Source organism: Neofelis nebulosa, chromosome 10 (genome assembly GCF_028018385.1).
Source record: "Neofelis nebulosa isolate mNeoNeb1 chromosome 10, mNeoNeb1.pri, whole genome shotgun sequence".
Lineage (NCBI taxonomy): Eukaryota > Metazoa > Chordata > Mammalia > Carnivora > Felidae > Neofelis > Neofelis nebulosa.
Genome location: NC_080791.1, coordinates 55143717 through 55162617, shown reverse-complemented (window position 1 = coordinate 55162617; position 18901 = coordinate 55143717). Strand labels below are relative to the sequence as shown.

At 56.7% G+C, this 18901-nt stretch overlaps 1 protein-coding gene across 3 annotated transcripts in view; it reads left to right on the top strand.

Moving 5' to 3' along the window:
* MYO7A (myosin VIIA) overlaps positions 1–18901 on the top strand; it is an 85332-nt gene that overhangs the window by 39201 nt on the left and 27230 nt on the right. For all 3 annotated transcript variants that reach the window (XM_058687685.1, XM_058687683.1, XM_058687684.1), the window contains 12 exons: positions 2233–2339; positions 8505–8642; positions 10378–10536; positions 10971–11063; positions 13263–13357; positions 14530–14614; positions 15216–15434; positions 15834–15941; positions 17001–17210; positions 17576–17779; positions 17970–18146; positions 18621–18710. In XM_058687685.1, the coding sequence (XP_058543668.1) occupies positions 2233–2339; positions 8505–8642; positions 10378–10536; positions 10971–11063; positions 13263–13357; positions 14530–14614; positions 15216–15434; positions 15834–15941; positions 17001–17210; positions 17576–17779; positions 17970–18146; positions 18621–18710 (1685 nt within the window). The remainder of the gene's footprint in view (positions 1–2232; positions 2340–8504; positions 8643–10377; positions 10537–10970; positions 11064–13262; positions 13358–14529; positions 14615–15215; positions 15435–15833; positions 15942–17000; positions 17211–17575; positions 17780–17969; positions 18147–18620; positions 18711–18901) is intronic.

Sequence of the window (18901 nt, the reverse complement as noted above, 5' to 3'; positions counted from 1 at the left end):
AAGAGCTGTTGGTTTCATACTTCCTTGTTTTTTTATTTAAAAAAATTTTTTTAACTTTTTTATTTTAGAGTGTGAGCCTGAGAGAGTCAGGGAGGGGCAGAGGGAGAGGGAGAGAATCCCAAGCAGGCTCTACGCTCAGCACAGAGCCTGACGTGGGGCTCAATAGTATGATCCTGGGATCATGACCTGAGCTGAAATCAAGAGTCAGACGCTCAACCGACTGAGCCCCCAGGCACCCCTCATATATACTGATAAGTATATCAGTGAGCCAGCCTGAAGGTATGGAATCTGAAGGCTCCCAGCCCTCCTTCAACTATTGGACTGTGAGATCCAACCCTGATGTTAAAAAGGAGGTCAACACTACGTCTGAAGGACGTTTGGGAAAACAAATGTGTCTGTTGTTAGGAGTAGTAGAGGATTGTGTGTGTGTGTGTGTGTGTGTGTGTGTGTGTGTGTGTGTGTGTTTAATGTTTATTTTTGAGAGAGAGAGACAGACACACAACCAGACTGAGAGCAAGCTGGGGAGGGGAAGAGAGAGAGAGGGAGACACAGAATCCAAAGTAGGCTCCAGGCTCTGAGCTGTCAGCACAGAGCCTGATGCGGGGTTCGAACTCATGAAGCATGAGATCGTGACCTGAGCTGGAGTCGGATGCTTAACCGACTGAGCCACCCAGGCACCCTGAGAATTGTATTTTTCAGTTCAACCTATATTCACTGAGATCTATTGTGTGTCAGACTTCATGCTTTTGCTGAGAATACAGATGAGAATATTGAGTGGACTCTGCACAAAGTTATAAAATTATAACTATAATTAAATTATAAACTAAACTAAATATACATTATATTTATAATTATATTTATAAATATAAATTATAAACTAAATTAAGTATAAAATTAAATATAAAATTAATTTAATTAATTAAATATAAAAATATAAATTAAATATAAAATTAAAATTACTACTTCATGGATTTAAAAACTGAGGCACAGAGAGGGAAATGACTTGCTTAAAGTCACTCACCAGTTTTGAGCTGCTTTAAACAATTCTGCCAGCATTTCCTGGTTCACAAAGTACTGTTTTAATTCAGCATTTCATTTATGAAGCAGGTGGTATTAGGTGATCTGAAGCAAAGCAAGAGCTTATGGGTATCCTCATTCCCTTCTGACAAATGAGGAGGCTGAGGTCCGGAAGGGGACCATCCTAGGGCCCCAGAGTGAGTCTGAGATGTTTCATTAGAACCCGCAATTCCATCCCAACTCCAAAACCCACCCTTCCTCTGCTGAGTGCCTCCTGGGACACCCCCCTCCCCAGACACTAGGCGGGCCTCCCTGCACTGGGTCTCTGTGCTGTCTGCAAGCCAGGGCGGCCTGAGTCCCACGGGGTAAGCGTCCTGCTTCTCTGCAGTGTTCTTCCTCGCCAGGCAGGCATCCCCAGCCCTTGGGCACTCCATCTTCCACCCCGCCCTATCAAGCCCCCCCGCAACCCCCGCCATTAACCAGTTCCTAACTCAGTCCCTGGGACTAGCAGCCCTCTTGGGGATCTGTATGGTGGAGAGGAGCCTCCCCGGGCTGGTGCCAGGAGTCCCACGTTCAAGTCTTAACTCCACCACCCATGGCTTGCTGTGTGGTGTTAGATAACTAGCTCAGCTTCTCTGAGCATTGGTTTCCACCCTTGTGGGATGGGGAAGACAATCCCTGCCCACCCCACAAATACAGGGGGGGTTGTGAGCATCAGTGCTGTGAGGACCCTTGGTAAAACAGAGTGCACTGGGCAAATTCAAGGTATTTTAAATTCCTGTACTATTAGCTGGAACTAGATCAGCACGTGTTCTCTTCCAGGTGACACGCTGTAATTAACAAGGGCTTTTGATACTTTCATTCAAAAGACTAAGGCTGGCGTTGTGGGCACTGGGTGGTTCACTGGGGAAGGCATCCCTGCCCGACCTGGGGGCCGAGGTCTCCTGCCCTTCTCTTTGAACAGATCTGGAAGAGGGGGCTGTGTGGTGAGGGAGAGAGAGGTCTGGCTCTGCCCCTCGCTTTCTCTGTGATGTCGGGCAGGCCACTGCCCTCTCCAGGCTCTGGTGTGGCCCACCGGAAAATGGACGTGGTTGAACTCAGTGAAGTTTGAGGGTCTTCCTGGCTCAGACGGCGAGGATTTGGGGAGGCGCTGAGGTTTGTCAGGAAGAGGCTGCTGGAGTGCTCGAGGTGTGACTGCTTCTTGCCCCTGCCCAGGCTTCCTGGAGAAGAACCGGGACACCCTGCATGGAGACATCATCCAGCTGGTCCACTCCTCCAGAAACAAGTTCATCAAGCAGATCTTCCAGGCCGATGTCGCCATGGTAACGTTGGGGCGGGGTCTCTGTTGGGCAGGAAGGGCCCCCCCCACCCCTTCCCCGGGAAGCTAGGCCTGTACCTCGGCCCACCCTTGTGCAAGTTTTTCCCCTGTGCACCTTTGGCCACAGAGAGGGGACAGGGCTTTGCTGTGGTTCCAGGAGAAACCCGGGACCTCCACTATCCTCCTATCTGGTCCTCCTGCTATACCAACTCAGGGGAGGGCACAAGGCCCAGAGAAGGATGACATGAGAGGTCACAGAGCAGAGCCTGATCAGGACACGGTTTACTGGGCAGGTGCCCCAAACTGGTTGCCCAGCAGCTCACAGGGAGCCTGGGAGGAGGGAGCACATCTAGCCTCAAGGACAAGGATGGATGCGGGTATTCAGAGAAACAAACACAAAGGGTCTGTGTGCCCCAGCCCTGGGCCCCACGCAGGGGTGCAGAATTTCCCACCCTCGGCATTTCCTTTGTCCCTAGAGTGCTGTTTCCTGCAGGATGGTATGCCTTTTTATTTCACATTTTCTTCCTGTCCCATGGCTTCCTGAAGGGCGCACAGAGGGACTCATGGGGAGGGCAGAGCCGCTGCCCCCTTGGTGCCTGTCCAGGCGCCTGCCCTGCCCCGGCCCCAGGGGCCCAGACCTCTGCCTCGAGGGGCCTCCTTTCTCCTTGGTGGATGTTGCTCTGTTTGCTGACCCACCACGTTCTCCTTGCTCCCTGCCCCCTCTCGCCCTGCACTGTGGTTCCTGTTATAGTTTCTCTGTGGTTATTCATCGGGCACTCTTCGCCAGTCAGCAGCTTCTGTGAAGGTAATAGACCCCTGTCTGGGGCCAGTGGATGGCGGGCAAGGCCTCAGCAGCCCCTGGGGCTGGGCTGTGTCCTTGGCCCCCGTGGCACTGAGGTTTGGGGAAAGGGCCGGCTTTTTCTTATTTTCTTTCTTTCTTTCTTTTTTTTTTTTTTTTTTTTTTTTTTTTTTTTTTGAGTGTGTTTTTATTTTTTGTGGAGTGGTTTGTGGAGTGGTTTTGCTTTTTTGTTGTTTGAGTTGTGTGAACTGTGGCCATCTCAGTTTCTTAAAGGAGGAAACGGACTCCTAGGAAAAGAGACAGGGCTTGCCCAGCATGCCCCGTGAACCAGGGGCAGAGCCGGGACTCGAATCCAGGTCTCCCACGTCTTCTGTCCCCCCCTGAGTCTCTTCGGGGTATCCAGGTCTGCTTCTTCCCCCAGGCCCTGCCAAGTGCTTCTGTGTCCACGACTTGGCCAGATCCCTCAGTAGCCCTGCAGGACAGGAGGGGCAGGTGGTATTTTCTGCATTATGCAGACGGGGGACTGAAGCTCAGAGATGAGGGGTGACTCACCCCAAGTCACAGTACCCTGTGGAGCTGGGACTAACGTCATCACCCCGGACCTCCTTTGGCCCTGGAACAGCATCCCTGGGGTGTCCTGACCACCGGCTTCGGATTGTGGCTCCTAAGGTGCTTTAGAGGCCCCAGGGGTGCGGGGTACCCGTTAGCAACAGCATGGCTTTGCAGTCCCCTTGCCTCTCTTTCCCCTCTTCTCAATCCTCAATTTCCTCTCTGCCTAGTACCGATGTCCTCCCACACTTGGTCTTAATGCTGAGTCTCTCTTCCTTCCTGCATGTCTGGCATCCCCCTACTGCCGAGCGCCTCGTAGAGTTCCCAAACAGTTCCCAAAAGCCACAGCAGTGGAGAAGGGCGTCTGGCATATCGGGAGCAGGGGGTGTGACTGGACAGTGGCCTCTGTCCTCTGCCCGTGGGTTGGCCCCGGGACCCTCCCCTCCCAGCCAACACTGTGGCCCAGCTGCTGACAGGGCGAGTGTGGGGCCCCCGCCAGAGTGGGGACCCTAGGCACCAGAAGCTTTTCTGCACTTGGCCATCCCCACCCCGAGGCCTACATGTCACAGGGTGGCAGAATTGATGGGATAGCTGTGGCACTGGGCTCTTCCCACTCTCTCCTCCTCTCCGCTGGTCCCCAGCCTACCCCTGCCAGGCCCAGCCTTTCCTCCTGGTCGTAGGCAGTCCTGCAAGACCACTGAACTTCGTCTCCTACCTCCGCTCCTCTCTTTCCAAAGCACCTGGAAGCATCTATCTGGGAGCCTCTCCACAACCTTTCCTGTTCTGGGACTTCTTCCCCTGGACCTGGGGCCTAGAACCCACTTGTTGAGGAACTGTGGGGAGGCCCAAGAGAAAGACCCTGGGGCCTCTGGAAATGGCACACTCTTTAAAATTTTTTTTTTTAACGTTTATTTATTTATTTATTTTATTTTTTTTTTCAACATTTTTTATTTATTTTTGGGACAGAGAGAGACAGAGCATGAACGGGGGAGGGGCAGAGAGAGAGGGAGACACAGAATCGGAAACAGGCTCCAGGCTCCGAGCCATCAGCCCAGAGCCTGACGCGGGGCTCGAACTCACGGACCGCGAGATCGTGACCTGGCTGAAGTCGGACGCTTAACCGACTGCGCCACCCAGGCGCCCCAACGTTTATTTATTTTTGATAGAGAGAGAGAGAGAGAGACAGAGCATGAATGGGGGAGGGGCAGAGAGAGAGGGAGACACAGAATCGGAAGCAGGTTCCAGGCTCTGAGCCATCAGCCCAGAGCCCGACGCGGGGCTCGAACTCACGGACCGTGAGATTGTGACCTGAGCTGAAGTCGGACACTTAACCGACTGAGCCACCCAGGTGCCCCTGGAAATGGCACACTCTTGAGGGAGTTTTGGAGCACAGAGTTAGAACACAGCAGTGACAAATTTGATCTTGATTGTATAGTCTTTTCTGGGCCAGGCTGGGAGCTACCCACTTACACGTCCCACCTCATTCACTCCCCACAGCAGCCCTGGCAGCAGTTGCTGTGGTCCCCCCATTGCAGGTAGAGAAGCTGGGGCCCAGAGAGGCCAAGGTGTTTGCTCAGGGTCACACAGTTTGTGACACCCAGGAATTTGACCCAGGTCTGTCTCAGGGAGGTGTGGGAACTTGTCCAAAGTCGCACACGAGCTAACGGGAAGCTTTTTTTTTTTTTATTTCTTTATTATTATTGTTATTTTTTAAATCTTTAACGGGAAGCTTTTCAAGCCCTTTGCTCTTTGTCACGGCACAATGCTGTCTCTGTGAGCATTGCCCCTCAGAAAGAAAATATGTTTTGTCATTGCTGGAGACATGATCGATCTGCAAAAGGGACCCGGAAATCAGTCTGGTGGGGTGTGAAGTATCCAGTCACAGTTTATCGATGACTATGCTTTTCTCAGGGTAGAAGCCCACACCACCTCCTTCCGGTGATCTGAACATGCGTCCTGTGCCTGTCTCCAACCCCCAAATTTCCATCCTTTGACTCCTGTGCCTGCCTCCCCAAGTGGCCCTGGGCAGCCCCACCCCCGCCTTTGCTGCTGGAGGGACCAGCTGAGCCTTGAGGACCACAATTCTTCTAGGGCATCGTGCACCCTGATTAATGTCTAACCCCAGTCACACGTCCCCGGGCCCCGAGTCCACCGGACGCTTATTCACTCTTTACGCAGGTGGCTTCTCCTGCCTGCGTCTCCCCAGTCCTGCTCACGTCGTGCTCCGGCGTCTGCCCCTCGGATCCCCTCTGTGGACTCATTTAACACTGAGCTGTGGACTCTCCACTCCCACCTTGACCCCATTTCCAAAGGTCTGCGGATTAGCTCAGAAACCATGAATATCCTAAGGGACCGCCTTTCCCCTCAGTGTGATAGAACTGAATCAGAAACCCCGGCAACCAGGAAGTGGGAGTAGACTCTACACTCGGCTCCCATTTACGCGCCTTCATTCAGACACAAACATGAACGGGGTGCCTGTTCTATGCCAGACAACGTCCTGCGTCCTGGGGGCAGACTAGCGGATAAAACAGAAATAAAACCTCTGTCCTCCTGGAACTTACATTCTGGCAGAAGGGGCAAATAGCTAATAAGCAGATGAATAAGCGTAATACGTGGTTGTCAGATGGGGATATGTAAAATGGAGACAAAGGAGGAAGGAAACAGGCCAGTGGTAGGGCTTTGCAATTTTGAATAAGGGGCTCAGGAAAGGCCTCCTGGGAAGCTGGTAAGGAGGCGGAGGAGCCAGCCGTGTGCATCTGGAGGAGAAGCACTGCAGGGAGAAGGAACGGCAGGTGCAAAGCCCCGAGCCTGCCTGGTGCATCGTGGGAGAGCAAGGAGGCTGCGCTGGCTAGAAGGGAGGGGGCGGGGTGGTAGAGAGACCAGAGGTAACTGGGGCCAGACCCTGAAGGACACTGTCAGCCCTCGTGAGGGGCTCGGGAGCCATTGGAGGACTTTGTGTTGGGCAGATAGGAGTGGATTTGTGTTTTAACAGCTTCAGCCGGCTGCTGTGTTGAGACTAGAGTTGGAGGGAGGTGTGGAGTGTGGGGGACAGAAGCAGGGAGACCGGTTTGGAGCTCGTTGTGGTGACCTGAGAGAAGCATGCTGGTGGCCGGACCACTGATGACGGAGGAAGTGGAAAGAAGGGGCCAGATTCTGCATCTATTTTGGAGGTAGAGCAAATAAGATTTTTGGCGCAGTGGATATGAGAGAAGAGGAGTTGGGGACCGCGCCTAGATTTCTGGCCTGAGCAGTTGGAAAGCGGACATTTCTGGGAGCCCACGGACACCAGGAGCCAGTTCAGCGAAGCGTTGCTGATTGTTGCTTGTGGCAGGCCCCCGGCCCCCGCAGAAAACAAGGCAGACCTGACTGTGCTCACCAGGCCCACAGCCCAATGGGGAAGACAGAAAGAAATAGTTCCAGAGTGGTGACAGAAACCAAAGAGAGAGTGTGGTGTGGGCGTGGGTCTGTGCGTGTGCTGTGTGTGCGCTCGGGGCAGGGGCTGTAATGCGGGCTGGGGAAAGCCCACCCCAGACATCTCCCCCCCCCCCCCCCCCCCCCCCCCCCCCCGGCTGAGTCCTGGGTCATCCGGTGCTGCGGCTGGATCAGGTCCCGGGACGGTCATGGGTGTCACAGACCTGACATTCACCCTACCTCAACACAGACTCCCCGACGTCCCTTGGAAAACTCCTAGAATGTGTTCCAAATGAAATGAAACGGAACCATGGCAAATTTCAGAAAAGCAAGTGTTTGTGGTTTCTCGGCAAGCTCCATTTCCATCTGGGGCATATGGTCTGAGTTTCGTATGTGTCACACGCCTCTGCCTCCCTCCCCACACCTCACACGTCTTACCCCGGTTGTTGGTACTATAGGATATCGGATAAAATTACATCTCATTGAATATATATGATCTTACATTAATCATCAAGCTCGCAAATAAATTCTCGTGCAAATGAAAGGGCAGGAATATAGTAACATCAAAACACTTTGGAATTGAGTCTGATTTCTAGGTCTGGTTTCTCAGTGTTGGCCTGAGATGTTCCACTTCCTGTTTGCTGACCAGGCCCTCCCCCAGCACCCTCGCTTCATTTCACAGTATTTTGAGAGGGGGACCCCGACAGGGCAGGGGCTGGTTGCTCACCTGGATAGCAGCTGCTGGAGCTCAGAGCCTTTGGGCCTCAGGGCCGCCTGGGGGGAGGCCAGCTGTGTGCCCTCTTAGGAGGCTTATCTGGGCCTGCTGCTGACTAGCTAATCCCATAGGGGAGAGGGCAGCGGCCAACACACCCATGGGTTCCCAGGCTGCTGTTGACCAAGACAAGCTCTGTGCCCACCCTTGTCACAGCCCCATCCGCTAGTTAGATGGCACTGTTCCCGGGTAGGAAACAGGCTCAGTGCTGTTTAGTGACCTGCACAAGATCACACAGCTAGGAGGTGGTCTGTCTGACCCATTTCGAGGGAGGACCTCGGTGTCTTGAGGTGACCAAGTTAGGCTACTCATTCATTCCCGGCAAGGCAGAGAGGAGTCTGAGAGGGGCTGGGCCTTGCCCAGAGTCATCCAGCAACTCCTGTGGGAACCCAGGGCTCCCCACTCCCGGGGAAGGGTTCTTTCAGGCTCAGGTCCTAGAGAGGCGTCCCAAGGGGTGCGTCTAAGATCCAGCACCAGTCAGAGGAGGCCAGTCACAGAAAACCCCAAAGCAGGCTACCGTTTGCCAGGGCGGCTCTCCCTCAGGCCCTAAGCCTGCTGACCTCCCGTCCTGCTTCCCTTCCTGGAGGGCCTAGGGGGCACAGGTCAGCCCCTCCCATCACCATGGTCCGTCCCCCCAGGGCGCCGAGACCAGGAAGCGCTCGCCCACACTCAGCAGCCAATTCAAGCGGTCGCTGGAGCTGCTGATGCGCACGCTGGGTGCCTGCCAGCCCTTCTTCGTGCGCTGCATCAAGCCCAATGAGTTCAAGAAGCCCATGGTAAGTGACTCTGGTCCCCGGGTTGGGGCAGCCAGGGACCATCCTGGGGCAGCTGGAGGGGCTGGGCTGAGACTTTGTCTTCTTTGCGGAATGGCAGGGCACCTGAGGGGTTTACAGAACAGGTTCCAATTTACTGGAGGTAGCACGTCCCCCGGAAAGAGCCTGGACTCTGCAGTGGGCTTGACACAGGTTCAAATCCTGTACCGCCTTTAAGCTGGGCTCATCTCCTGGGGAATTTCATGCAATAGGCATGGAGACCCTTAGGAGTCAGCCTCGGTTCTTGTTGTGGCCCTGACTTTGAAAGCCCCTTCTCCTTTGGTCCTGGCAACCACCACTTCCTCCTCGAAGCCTTCCCAGGTTCCTCTGACTGGTTGGGAAGGTTCTCATTTTTGACTCTGCTGAATAACATCGGGCTCCTTCCGTGTGCCCGGCGTGGGCCGGATTCTCTCCATGGCCCCATTCAACCTTCCCAATAGCCTGTGAAAGAGGGACCTGAAGGAGGGACCGTTATGGCTCCACATCTGGGATGTGTGACTGCGGGCTTAGGGAGGCTAAGGGACTTGACGCTGCAGAGCTGAGAGCCTGGCCACCCCTCACTCAGTCCCTCTCCTTCCACAGCTCTGGGAGGTGTTGTTTACCACAAAGCTCTTAGAGGCCCAGGGGGAAGCTAGGGCCTGAGGGGTCTGGGGAGGGACGGAAGGAGGGAGGCCAGGGCTGGGCCAGGGAAAGTGCCTGGAGGGAGAGGAAAGGGAGAGGAAACAGGTGGCGGAAGCCAGCCAGCTATGTGCTGGCCCTGCCTCCTGCCTGAAAACATTTCCCAGGGTGGGCTGGCCCGTCCCCCATGGGTCCCAGGACTGGGTCTGAAGGGGCAGGAGGGTCACAGAGAGCTCCCACTTTAGGGCAGGAGGTCTGGGGGGAATGAGGCCAGGGCATTGCCAAGGCAGTTGGGTCCCACCCTCCTGTTTTCAGATGCTTCCAGAACCTTCTCTGGACCCAGACCTCAGCATCTGTTACCTGAACCTTAGCAGCAGGACCTTCTCATTGGTCTCCTGCCTCCTTGTTCCAGTCCCCATCCCGACTGCAGTGAGAGCCAGTGGGTCTCAAATGCAACTCTGACCTGGTCACTCCCTGCTGCCTCCCTGGCCTGGCCTCCGAGGCTCTCTCAGTCCCTCTACAACCTGCTGCCGTCACAAACGTGATTTTGTGACAATGAGAAAAGAGTGTCTCTTCCTTAGGGCACCTTAATGCCAGCAGCCAGAAAGTCATCTGAATAGCTGCAAACCTACCATGGCTGTAATATGAAGGGTACTCCCTGGGGCTGAGCAAGGCACCCGGCACCTGCACAACCATAACCTTGGCATGGATTAGTTTCCTCCGTTTCCGTGAAGTCCCCTAGCATGTCCTGCACTTTTAGGCTTCCACACCTTTGCACGCGTTCACCCTGCCTCCTCTAGTGCCTTTTCTCCTGACAGGATTAGAGCAAAGACCGCCTCCTCCGGGAAGTCCCCTCGAGATATCCCAAGGGGAGTTAAGCTGTCTGTCCTCTGTGCCCCCAGAGCATGAGACTCGTCCCACGCGAGGGTCTCATTTTGTGCTGTTAAGTGAGTTCAAACTGCAGATCTAGGGTCGGCCCACCGCTGCTCCTCATCTGTTGTGTGGCTGGGAAAAGGCCGAGTGGGGCCGAGCTACGAGCAGGAGCCTCCGGTGCTGACGCCCTTGGCTCCGTGCCCGGCAGCTGTTCGACCGGCACCTGTGTGTGCGCCAGCTGCGGTACTCAGGGATGATGGAGACCATCCGAATCCGCCGGGCCGGCTACCCCATCCGCTACAGCTTCGTGGAGTTTGTAGAGCGGTACCGGGTGCTGCTGCCCGGAGTGAAGCCGGCCTACAAGCAGGTACAGGGCTGGGGGGCAGAGGAGGCGGGAGGGAGGGTCCCAGCTCTGGGCCGGGCAGGGGCACTGGTTTTCTCACTGGCACAGAGTGCTGGGCGTGACATCAGCCCGGCCGCCTCAGGTACGGTGGGGAAGATCGGGGATCAGCCAGTAGAGGGCTTCCGGGGGCTCAACTGGCATGGACTTCACACACATGATGTAGTGGACGAGACCAGGGCTGCCACGTGCGCCCCGGACGTTAGACACGGGAGAGGGTTTTGTGGTCATTCTGCCCAGCTAGGGAGAAAACTGAGGGTCAGAGAAGGCAGGACCCGGCCAGGGTCACACAGCAAGTCGGGTGCAAACCTGGAGCAGAGTCCTGCCTCCTTGGTCTTAAAAACACTCAGGTGGCCTTGTCACTCGCTGGTGGGGCTGCCCATTCCCTGTGCACCCCCCAGGACGACCTTCGGGGGACATGCCAACGCATGGCCGAGGCTGTGCTGGGCACCCATGACGACTGGCAGATTGGCAAAACCAAGATCTTCTTGAAGGTGAGCATAGCCGCTGTCTCTGGCTGTCTCGTGGATATGTGAGTTCCCCATCACGGCAGGGACAGGATCCTGGGGGCCTCTGTAGAGTTCTGTCAGGTGGGTCTGTGCTGGGCCTCGGTGGTCTTCTGCAGTCTGTGATGGGGACGTGGGATTTGGCCTCCTCTGTGGGGGAGGGGAAATGGATTTTAAGACCGTCTGTGATCTGGGGGGTGAGGTCAGAGGTGGCTCACCAGGGAGGCCTGGATTCAGTCAGGACCCTGTGGCTGGCTGCCTGCCCGCCCTTGGGACTTTGGGCAAGTCACTGGCCCTTTCTGAGCCTGAGTTTTCCCAGCTGTAAAATGGGATGTGTTTAGGGGGTGGGGTTCTTGAGTGTATCTTTAGGCCCCCTCCTGTGATTTCCTGCCAGGCAGGGTTCACCCGGGCCATGACAGACCACATGCCACCCCCTCTGTCCTCTCTTCGAGGTCTGTTCCCACCCTCCCTAAGCAGCGCCTGGAGCTCAGTGGGGCTGGACTTTGGGATGGGGCAGTTGGGAGGGGGCAGGGCTGGGAGCCGGAAGCTGGGCCGCGGGTGTCTTGGCCTTGGGGTAGAGCTTGCTGGGAATTGGCCGTGTCTCTACAGCTGCAGCAGGGACAGCGTGAGCTCCCGGCCCGCCGCCTTCCCCATTTCCATTTCCGCTGTACTCGAGTTCTGGCTGTCCTGGGTGATGGGCAGGGCTGCTTCCTCTGCTGGGAGGGTGGGGCCCGGGCAGTTGCGGGAGAGCTACAGGACGGAAGGGAGGAGGAGGCAGCCCCAGCAGGAGAGAATCTGGGGTCTGACAGTCTACTTCCGCCCTGGCTGAGGGGCTGTGGGCCAGTCCCTTCATCTCCCAGAGCCTTTTTCCCCTCGTCAGAAAACCTTGCCGACTGTTCCCTGCCTGTGCAAATCACTACTGCCATCCGGAAAGCTTGTCCTTTGTGCCAGGCGGGGCCGTTTATCCATTTTTATCCATGACCTTGTGTAGTCCTCGAAGCAGCCCTAGGAGGTAGGACTGCTACACCCATTTCAGGGAGAGGAGAAGTGAGCTGCCCAGGTGGTGCACTGACCTGGAGCGGAGAGCAGGGCTTCTAGCCTGTGTGGGGAAGTGAGGGAAAGCGGGTAACACGATGGTGTCCAGAGAGCTCTGAGGACCGTCCTTGTCCCATCCTCACCTCCCTGGGCTCTTCAGAAATGTGCCACTGTTTCGAGAGCCTAGACACCTACTTCTCATTCGTTCCTCCAGACAGCCTGCTGGGCCCTGTGCACAGTGAGGTGGTCTGGGATTATCTGATGCGTGTGGCTCCCCCATGAGGCTCAGCATCTCCAGGGCAGGGCCCCAGTCTGCCTGTTCACTGCAGCCCCATCCCAGCACTTAGCACTGTGGTGACACATGGAGTGACACAACGATTCATCTGTATTGAATGTCCGAGGTTTTGTCTAACTGGAGGGAGGGTTGGGGGCCTGGGTGTGAGGAGAAGAGAGGCCTAGAGAGGTCAGCAGGGCCTGCCTTATGGAGGGCCTGAGTACCGGATGGAAGACCAGGCTTGACCCTGGGAACCGAGGTGTCATTTTAAGGTCACCATCAGATTTGTGTTTTAAGAGGGTTCCTCCCTGAGGGAGGGCCAGAGCAGGAGTGACAGAGGCCAGGAGTGAAATGGCAGTGGTCTGGCCCAGGTCAGGCGCCCACGTGACGGAGACCTTTAGAAACGTGGGTGTGGGGGGCACCTGGGTGGCTCAGTCGGTTAAGCCTCCGACTCTTGATTTTCAGCTTTGATGTCTCGGGGTCATGAGATCGAGCTCCGTGTTGGGCTCCATGCTGAGCGTGGGGCCTGCTTAGGATTCTCTCTCCTCTCTCAGCTTCTCCACCCTCACCCCATCCTCCAAAATAAGTAAACATTTAGAAGAGTGGGGGCTTGGGCAGAGATGGCCATAGGGATGAAGCCTGTGTGTGAATGATAGGCTCTCTGACCCCTCCAGTCCGGTTAAGCTCCTCCTACTCCATTTGTCCCACCCTGCCGCCAGGCCTCCAGGAAACAGCCAAGAGCCGCATCTGTGGGAGGCTGTCCCATGGGGCCACAGCAGGGCAGGGAGCTCTGAGGGAAGGGAGGGAGGGCCTGTGTGGGGCAGCCTCAGCCCCGGACTGTGAAGCGGGGGGCACTGCTCAGGAGCTCTGCACTCCAGGACCACCACGACATGCTGCTGGAGGTGGAACGGGACAAGGCCATCACCGACAGAGTCATCCTCCTGCAGAAAGTCATCCGGGGGTTCAAAGACAGGTAAGTGCCGGGACCAGCTCGCCCACCTCGGCTCACATACAGATGTGTGTGTGTTTGGCTTACCTCTGTGCCCCTGAATGAACACTAGGAGTAAACACATGCACACAGGAACGAGCGCGCCATGCACACGCGCCATGCACGTGGCACATGCATGCCATGCACACGCGATCATGCTAACACCGATGAACGCACGGACACGTGACTCACACCCACCTACCTGTGCCACATACGCCCAGTGACACGGTCCACTGCCCTCCATACAAGCACACGTGGACACCCGAGGCACACACGCGGACAGTCCCGTGTCTCGGGTGCCTGATGAAGTTTCCCAAAGAGGAAATTTGAGGTTTCGTAAATTACAGCGTGTGTCCCGTTTTCCAGGTGAGGGGCATGTGTACAGCTGTGACACTTCGCGCACGGGCAGGGCTGACTCTGGAGTGTGACTGCGGCTCCACAAAAACCCACAACCTGCCCCTTTAGCAGTTCATCTGGTTACCCCCTCCCTCTCGCCATCTGCTCTTCCATCAGTTCTGTGCATCCATCTGTCCGTCCCCTCCCACAGCTGCTCATTTGCTTATGCACATCCAGATACTGGCTCGCTGACTATCTCACACGCTGACGTACCCACCCTGCCCTCCGTTATTTACTTCTGCCTTCGGCAGACACCTGCTGTGTGATGTGTGGTCTCTTTGTCCTCCATCAGGTCAAAGGTGACTATCGTCCTATAGAAGCTGCCTCACGTGTGCAAGGGACAGCAGTGTACTTGCTCAGAGTCTGTCAGAAGACGTGGGCTCTTGTCCCAACCTCACTGAGCCTCCCTTTTGTCATCGCTAAAATGGGGAAGTTAGTAATAAAAAATGTTCACAGTGATCCAAGCTTTTAGTCTTTATCTTATTTACTTATTCACTTATTCAGTAAATACCTCCTAAATGCCTACCTTAATAGGCATATGTGACAAACTTAGGAGGCAGGAAGAGCGGGTGGTTTTGTGTCCATTTTACGGATGAGGAAGGTGAGGCATAGAGAAGTTATATGCCTTTGCCCAAGGTCACGTGGCTGGGAGAGACAGAGCTGGGCTCAGCCTTACTCTCCTGATTCCAAACCCTACCAGTACCCTGGCTGCCTCTGGGCACTATTTCTCTGCTCTGACATCCTTCTGTATGCTGTTCCAGATCTAACTTCCTGAAGTTGAAAAATGCTGCCACACTGATCCAGAGGCACTGGCGGGGCCACAACTGCCGGAGGAACTATGAGCTGGTGAGCCTCCCCAGGGGGCTGCTCTTTGCCTCGCGAGGCCTTTGAACCTGGCCCCATTGCCGTAGCAGCAGGACGTACCCTGCCCAGGGCCTGGTTGGCCTCCTGCCACTGCCCTGGCTGGCCCCTACCCTTCCTCCAGCCCAAAGTCCAAGTCTTCTTCTTGCGGCTTTTCTCATCTGGTCAGCAAAGTTTGACACTTTTCCTCTGGAGTGTTTTGATGGGTTGTGAGCACCTGGGCCATTAGCTTGGAGGAGGCTGGTGGTGGGTGTGTCACATGGGTCTCTGCAGAGCAGCCGGGCTGCAGTCCGGACCTGGGGCTGGGGAGGCAGACAGGAAGGAGACCAGCTCCTGGTCTGAGGACGGGGGTTCGTTGTGTGTGGTGGTGGGGGGGAGGGGCGCCCTCAAGGGAAGCCAAGTCCTTTTTCTAGAAAACTTCTGTCTGCGAGGAAACAGAGCTTAACTCTGGGGGAGACCTAGTCCGAGAGAAGACAGAGCTTTGGGGCACGCCAGTCAGAGCGGAGCCCAGCGCGGCGACTGTCCTGTGGCCAGGGTCAGCCTGGGGTCGGGGCGGCAGGCTCCGAGCCGGTCCGTGTCCTTGCAGATGCGGCTGGGCTTCCTGCGGCTGCAGGCCCTGCACCGCTCCCGGAAGCTGCACCAGAAGTACCGCCTGGCCCGCCGGCGCATCATCGGGTTCCAGGCCCGCTGCCGTGCCTACCTGGTGCGCAAGGCCTTCCGCCACCGCCTCTGGGCCGTGCTCACCGTGCAGGCCTACGCCCGGGGCATGATCGCCCGCAGGCTGCACCGGCGCCTCAGGGCCGAGGTGAGGGCTTTCGAGTGAGTCCACAGCTCTTGTGTGCCCTGAGGGGTGCTGCTCCACCCTGGGCAGGCAGGTCCCCCCTACACCGACACCTGCAGAGGGGCCCTGGGACCATGCCTCCTGTGGGGAATGCACACAGCTGGGATCGACCCCTCATTTCCATCCTCCCAGCCAACGGCAGGGCCCGGGGCCCAGTCACTGTTGTGGTGAAGCTGGTTTGGCTTCGGGAGCCACCGATGTCCCCAACCTGCTGTGTGACCTGGGGGAGTTCCAGGTACCTCAGTTTCCCCGTCTGCCAAACTATCTGGCAGAGTCGCTCCCGGTCCCAGAACTCAGGGTGGCGCGGGCCAGAGCTGGCAGGAAGCACTGTGACGGTGCCCACCTGGCTGCCCCTTCCCTCAGTACCTGCGGCGTCTGGAGGCTGAGAAAATGCGGCTGGCAGAGGAGGAGAAGCTCCGGAAGGAGATGAGCGCCAAGAAGGCCAAGGAGGAGGCCGAACGCAAGCATCAGGTGAGCTGAGTGGCCCAGACCTCAGATGTCCATTCACTGGTTCAACAGCACTGGCGACACAGCCTGCCTTCATCCGTGCACTGGGTGCTTGGTCCCGTGCCAGGCCTGAGGACAAGGGGCCGTGGCTCCAGAGTAAGAGGCGCCATGCCATCGCCTTTTCTAGCTGGGAGATAACGCGGATAAAAAGCCAGAGCCGGAGCGAGAGCTCCCAGTACGGGAGCCTCAGCTGCATGGGGCTAATGAGTGCTTGAAATGGCAAAGGGCTCTAAGTGTAAAATATATACTAGGTTCTGAAGACAGTAAAATAGAAGGAACATGAAGTATTTCCGTACTATTTTTAAAATATTAATTACGTGTTGACATATTTTAGAACTATTGGGTTAAATAAAAATATATACGTATTTTTTTATTTGCAAGAGAGCGAGAGAGCTCACGAGTGGGGGAGAGGGGCAGAGGGAGAGAAAGAGAATGTTAAGCAGGTTCCACACTCAGCACGGAGCCCGAAGTGGGGCTCAATCCCATGACCCTGGAATCATGACCTGAGCTGAAATCAAGAGTTGGACACTCAACCGACTGAGCCACCCAGGCACCCCTAAAATATATTATTAAAATAGATTTCGCCCATTTCGTTTTACTGTTTTGAATAAAGCTACTCCATTCAGGGCTTGCATTATATTTCTATTGGACAGCGCTGGTCTAGAGCCTCAACCCAACAGCTGTGGGATTTCCGGGTTGGTGTGGTCCCCTCCGGCGGGGGAGGGATGAGCAGGCTTCCTGGAAGAGGTGGTTCCCAGCTAAGCCCTGACGGGCAGGCAGGATTACTCTGGACTTGTCTCAAGGCTTCTCTGTGGCCCAGTGGCATCTGTCTGCACTGGATTCTGAGGGCTGGGCGGGGTGGGGCCGAGGATAGAGAGGTTGGAGGCTCAGTCTTTCCCAGCAGTCAGGAGGGCCCGGGTGGAGGCCGGGACTGAGGCCTGGCAGCTGTGGGGGCTCTCTGGGGCTCCCTGAGGAGGGCGTGCTCCCCGAGGCCGTCTCCTCTGTATCCTCTCAAACTCCCAGGAGCGCCTGGCCCAATTGGCCCGTGAGGATGCAGAGCGGGAGCTGAAGGAGAAGGAGGAGGCTCGGCGCAAGAAGGAGCTCCTGGAGCAGATGGAGAGAGCCCGCCATGAGCCCATCAACCACTCGGACATGGTGGACAAGATGTTTGGCTTCTTGGGGACTTCAGGCGGCCTGCCAGGCCAGGAGGGCCAAGCACCTAGTGGCTTCGAGGTACCAGGCTGGGGATAGGCCTTCCGTCCTTTTGTGCCTGTTTGCCTTAAAGTCCCCCTGACCCTTGGGCACAAAGGGCAGCAGTAAGACGTATGGCCCATGCAGCCCCTGACCTGTCCAGCCAGCAGCTCGCCATTCACTGTCCCTCTCCAGTCACTGTCCCTCTCCAGGGCCAACTTTTATTCATTCACAAACTTGTATTCATCCGTGTACTGAGGACCTACCACGTGCCAGGCTCTGTTTGGGCAACAGGATGGCAGTGTTCCACCCCGTGGAGGAAGAGCTGGCCCCACAGGGACAGGTTGGGGGGCCGCAGGGCCAGCCCGAGTCTGGTCCGTGGCAGGGAACCTCTCTGGCTTCCTCAGGACCTGGAGCGCGGGCGCAGGGAGATGGTGGAGGAGGACCTGGACGCAGCCCTGCCCTTGCCTGACGAGGATGAGGAGGACCTCTCTGAGTATAAATTCGCCAAGTTCGCTGCCACCTACTTCCAGGGCACGACCACACACACCTATACCCGGCGGCCGCTCAGGCAGCCGCTGCTGTACCACGATGACGAGGGCGACCAGCTGGTGAGGGCTGGGGCTGTGCGGGCGCCCAGATGGCAGGTCCCCGGGGGTGGGACTAGGGCTGACTTCACCCTGGTACCCCGGGCCCCGTAGCCCTCCTGTGGCCCTCTCCAGCCCTCTCCCCAGACCCCCAGGCCATTTTGATGGTTCAGCAGTACCCTGTGCCCGTGCCCCCTGACACGCTCTGCCCCAGGCGGCCCTGGCGGTCTGGATCACCATCCTGCGCTTCATGGGGGACCTCCCTGAGCCCAAGTACCACACCGCCATGAGCGACGGCAGTGAGAAGATCCCTGTGATGACTAAGATTTACGAGACCCTGGGCAAGAAGACATACAAGAGGGAGCTGCAGGCCCTGCAGGGCGAGGGGGAGGTGAGGCCCAGCTACCACACCCCCCCCAACCCCCCGTTCATCCATGTCCCTCCCAGGCCAGTAGGGAGGGCCGCCCGCATCCCCATCCTCAGGGTTCTAAGCAGAAGGAGCCCTTAAAATTTGCCTCTGCTTCACCTCCCTGACCCCCACTATCCTCTGTCCCCTTGTGGGAACAAACGTGTGAACGTTTTGTAAACTGTAAGGCGTGGATGGTGATGGAATGAGGCCACGCGGCAGAACCAACGGCCTTGCAGTCAGAGCCAGCACCAGTACTGACTCACTGGGAGGCACCGGGCAGGCGCCCGCACTTTTCTGGGTCTCCGTTTTCCCATCATCAGCTGGCTGGTGGGGGGCAGTGTGGACGTAAACGTCAGTGTGGAGGCGCACAACCCGCTAGCCATAGCTCCGTTGTCAACTGCTCTTGTCCTTACTTTGGGCCCAGGTGCTTGACCCTGACCCCTGTTTGTCCTGCAGGCCCAGCTACCGGAGGGGCAGAAGAAGAGCAGCATGAGGCACAAGCTGGTGCACTTGACCCTGAAGAAGAAGTCCAAACTGACAGAGGAGGTTAGACCAGACCCTGGGCTGCCTTAGGAGGCCCAGGGTGGGGCAAGACTGAGCTGGGGGGGACCACGGGGAGTGGGAAAGGGAGCGGATGTGGCCTGTTCCCAGGGGCTTGGGCTGGACCGTGTCGGGGGTTAGTGGGCAGACAGGAGTGCGAAGTAGAGGGCGAGGAGCATAGGCTGGGGCCGGATCAG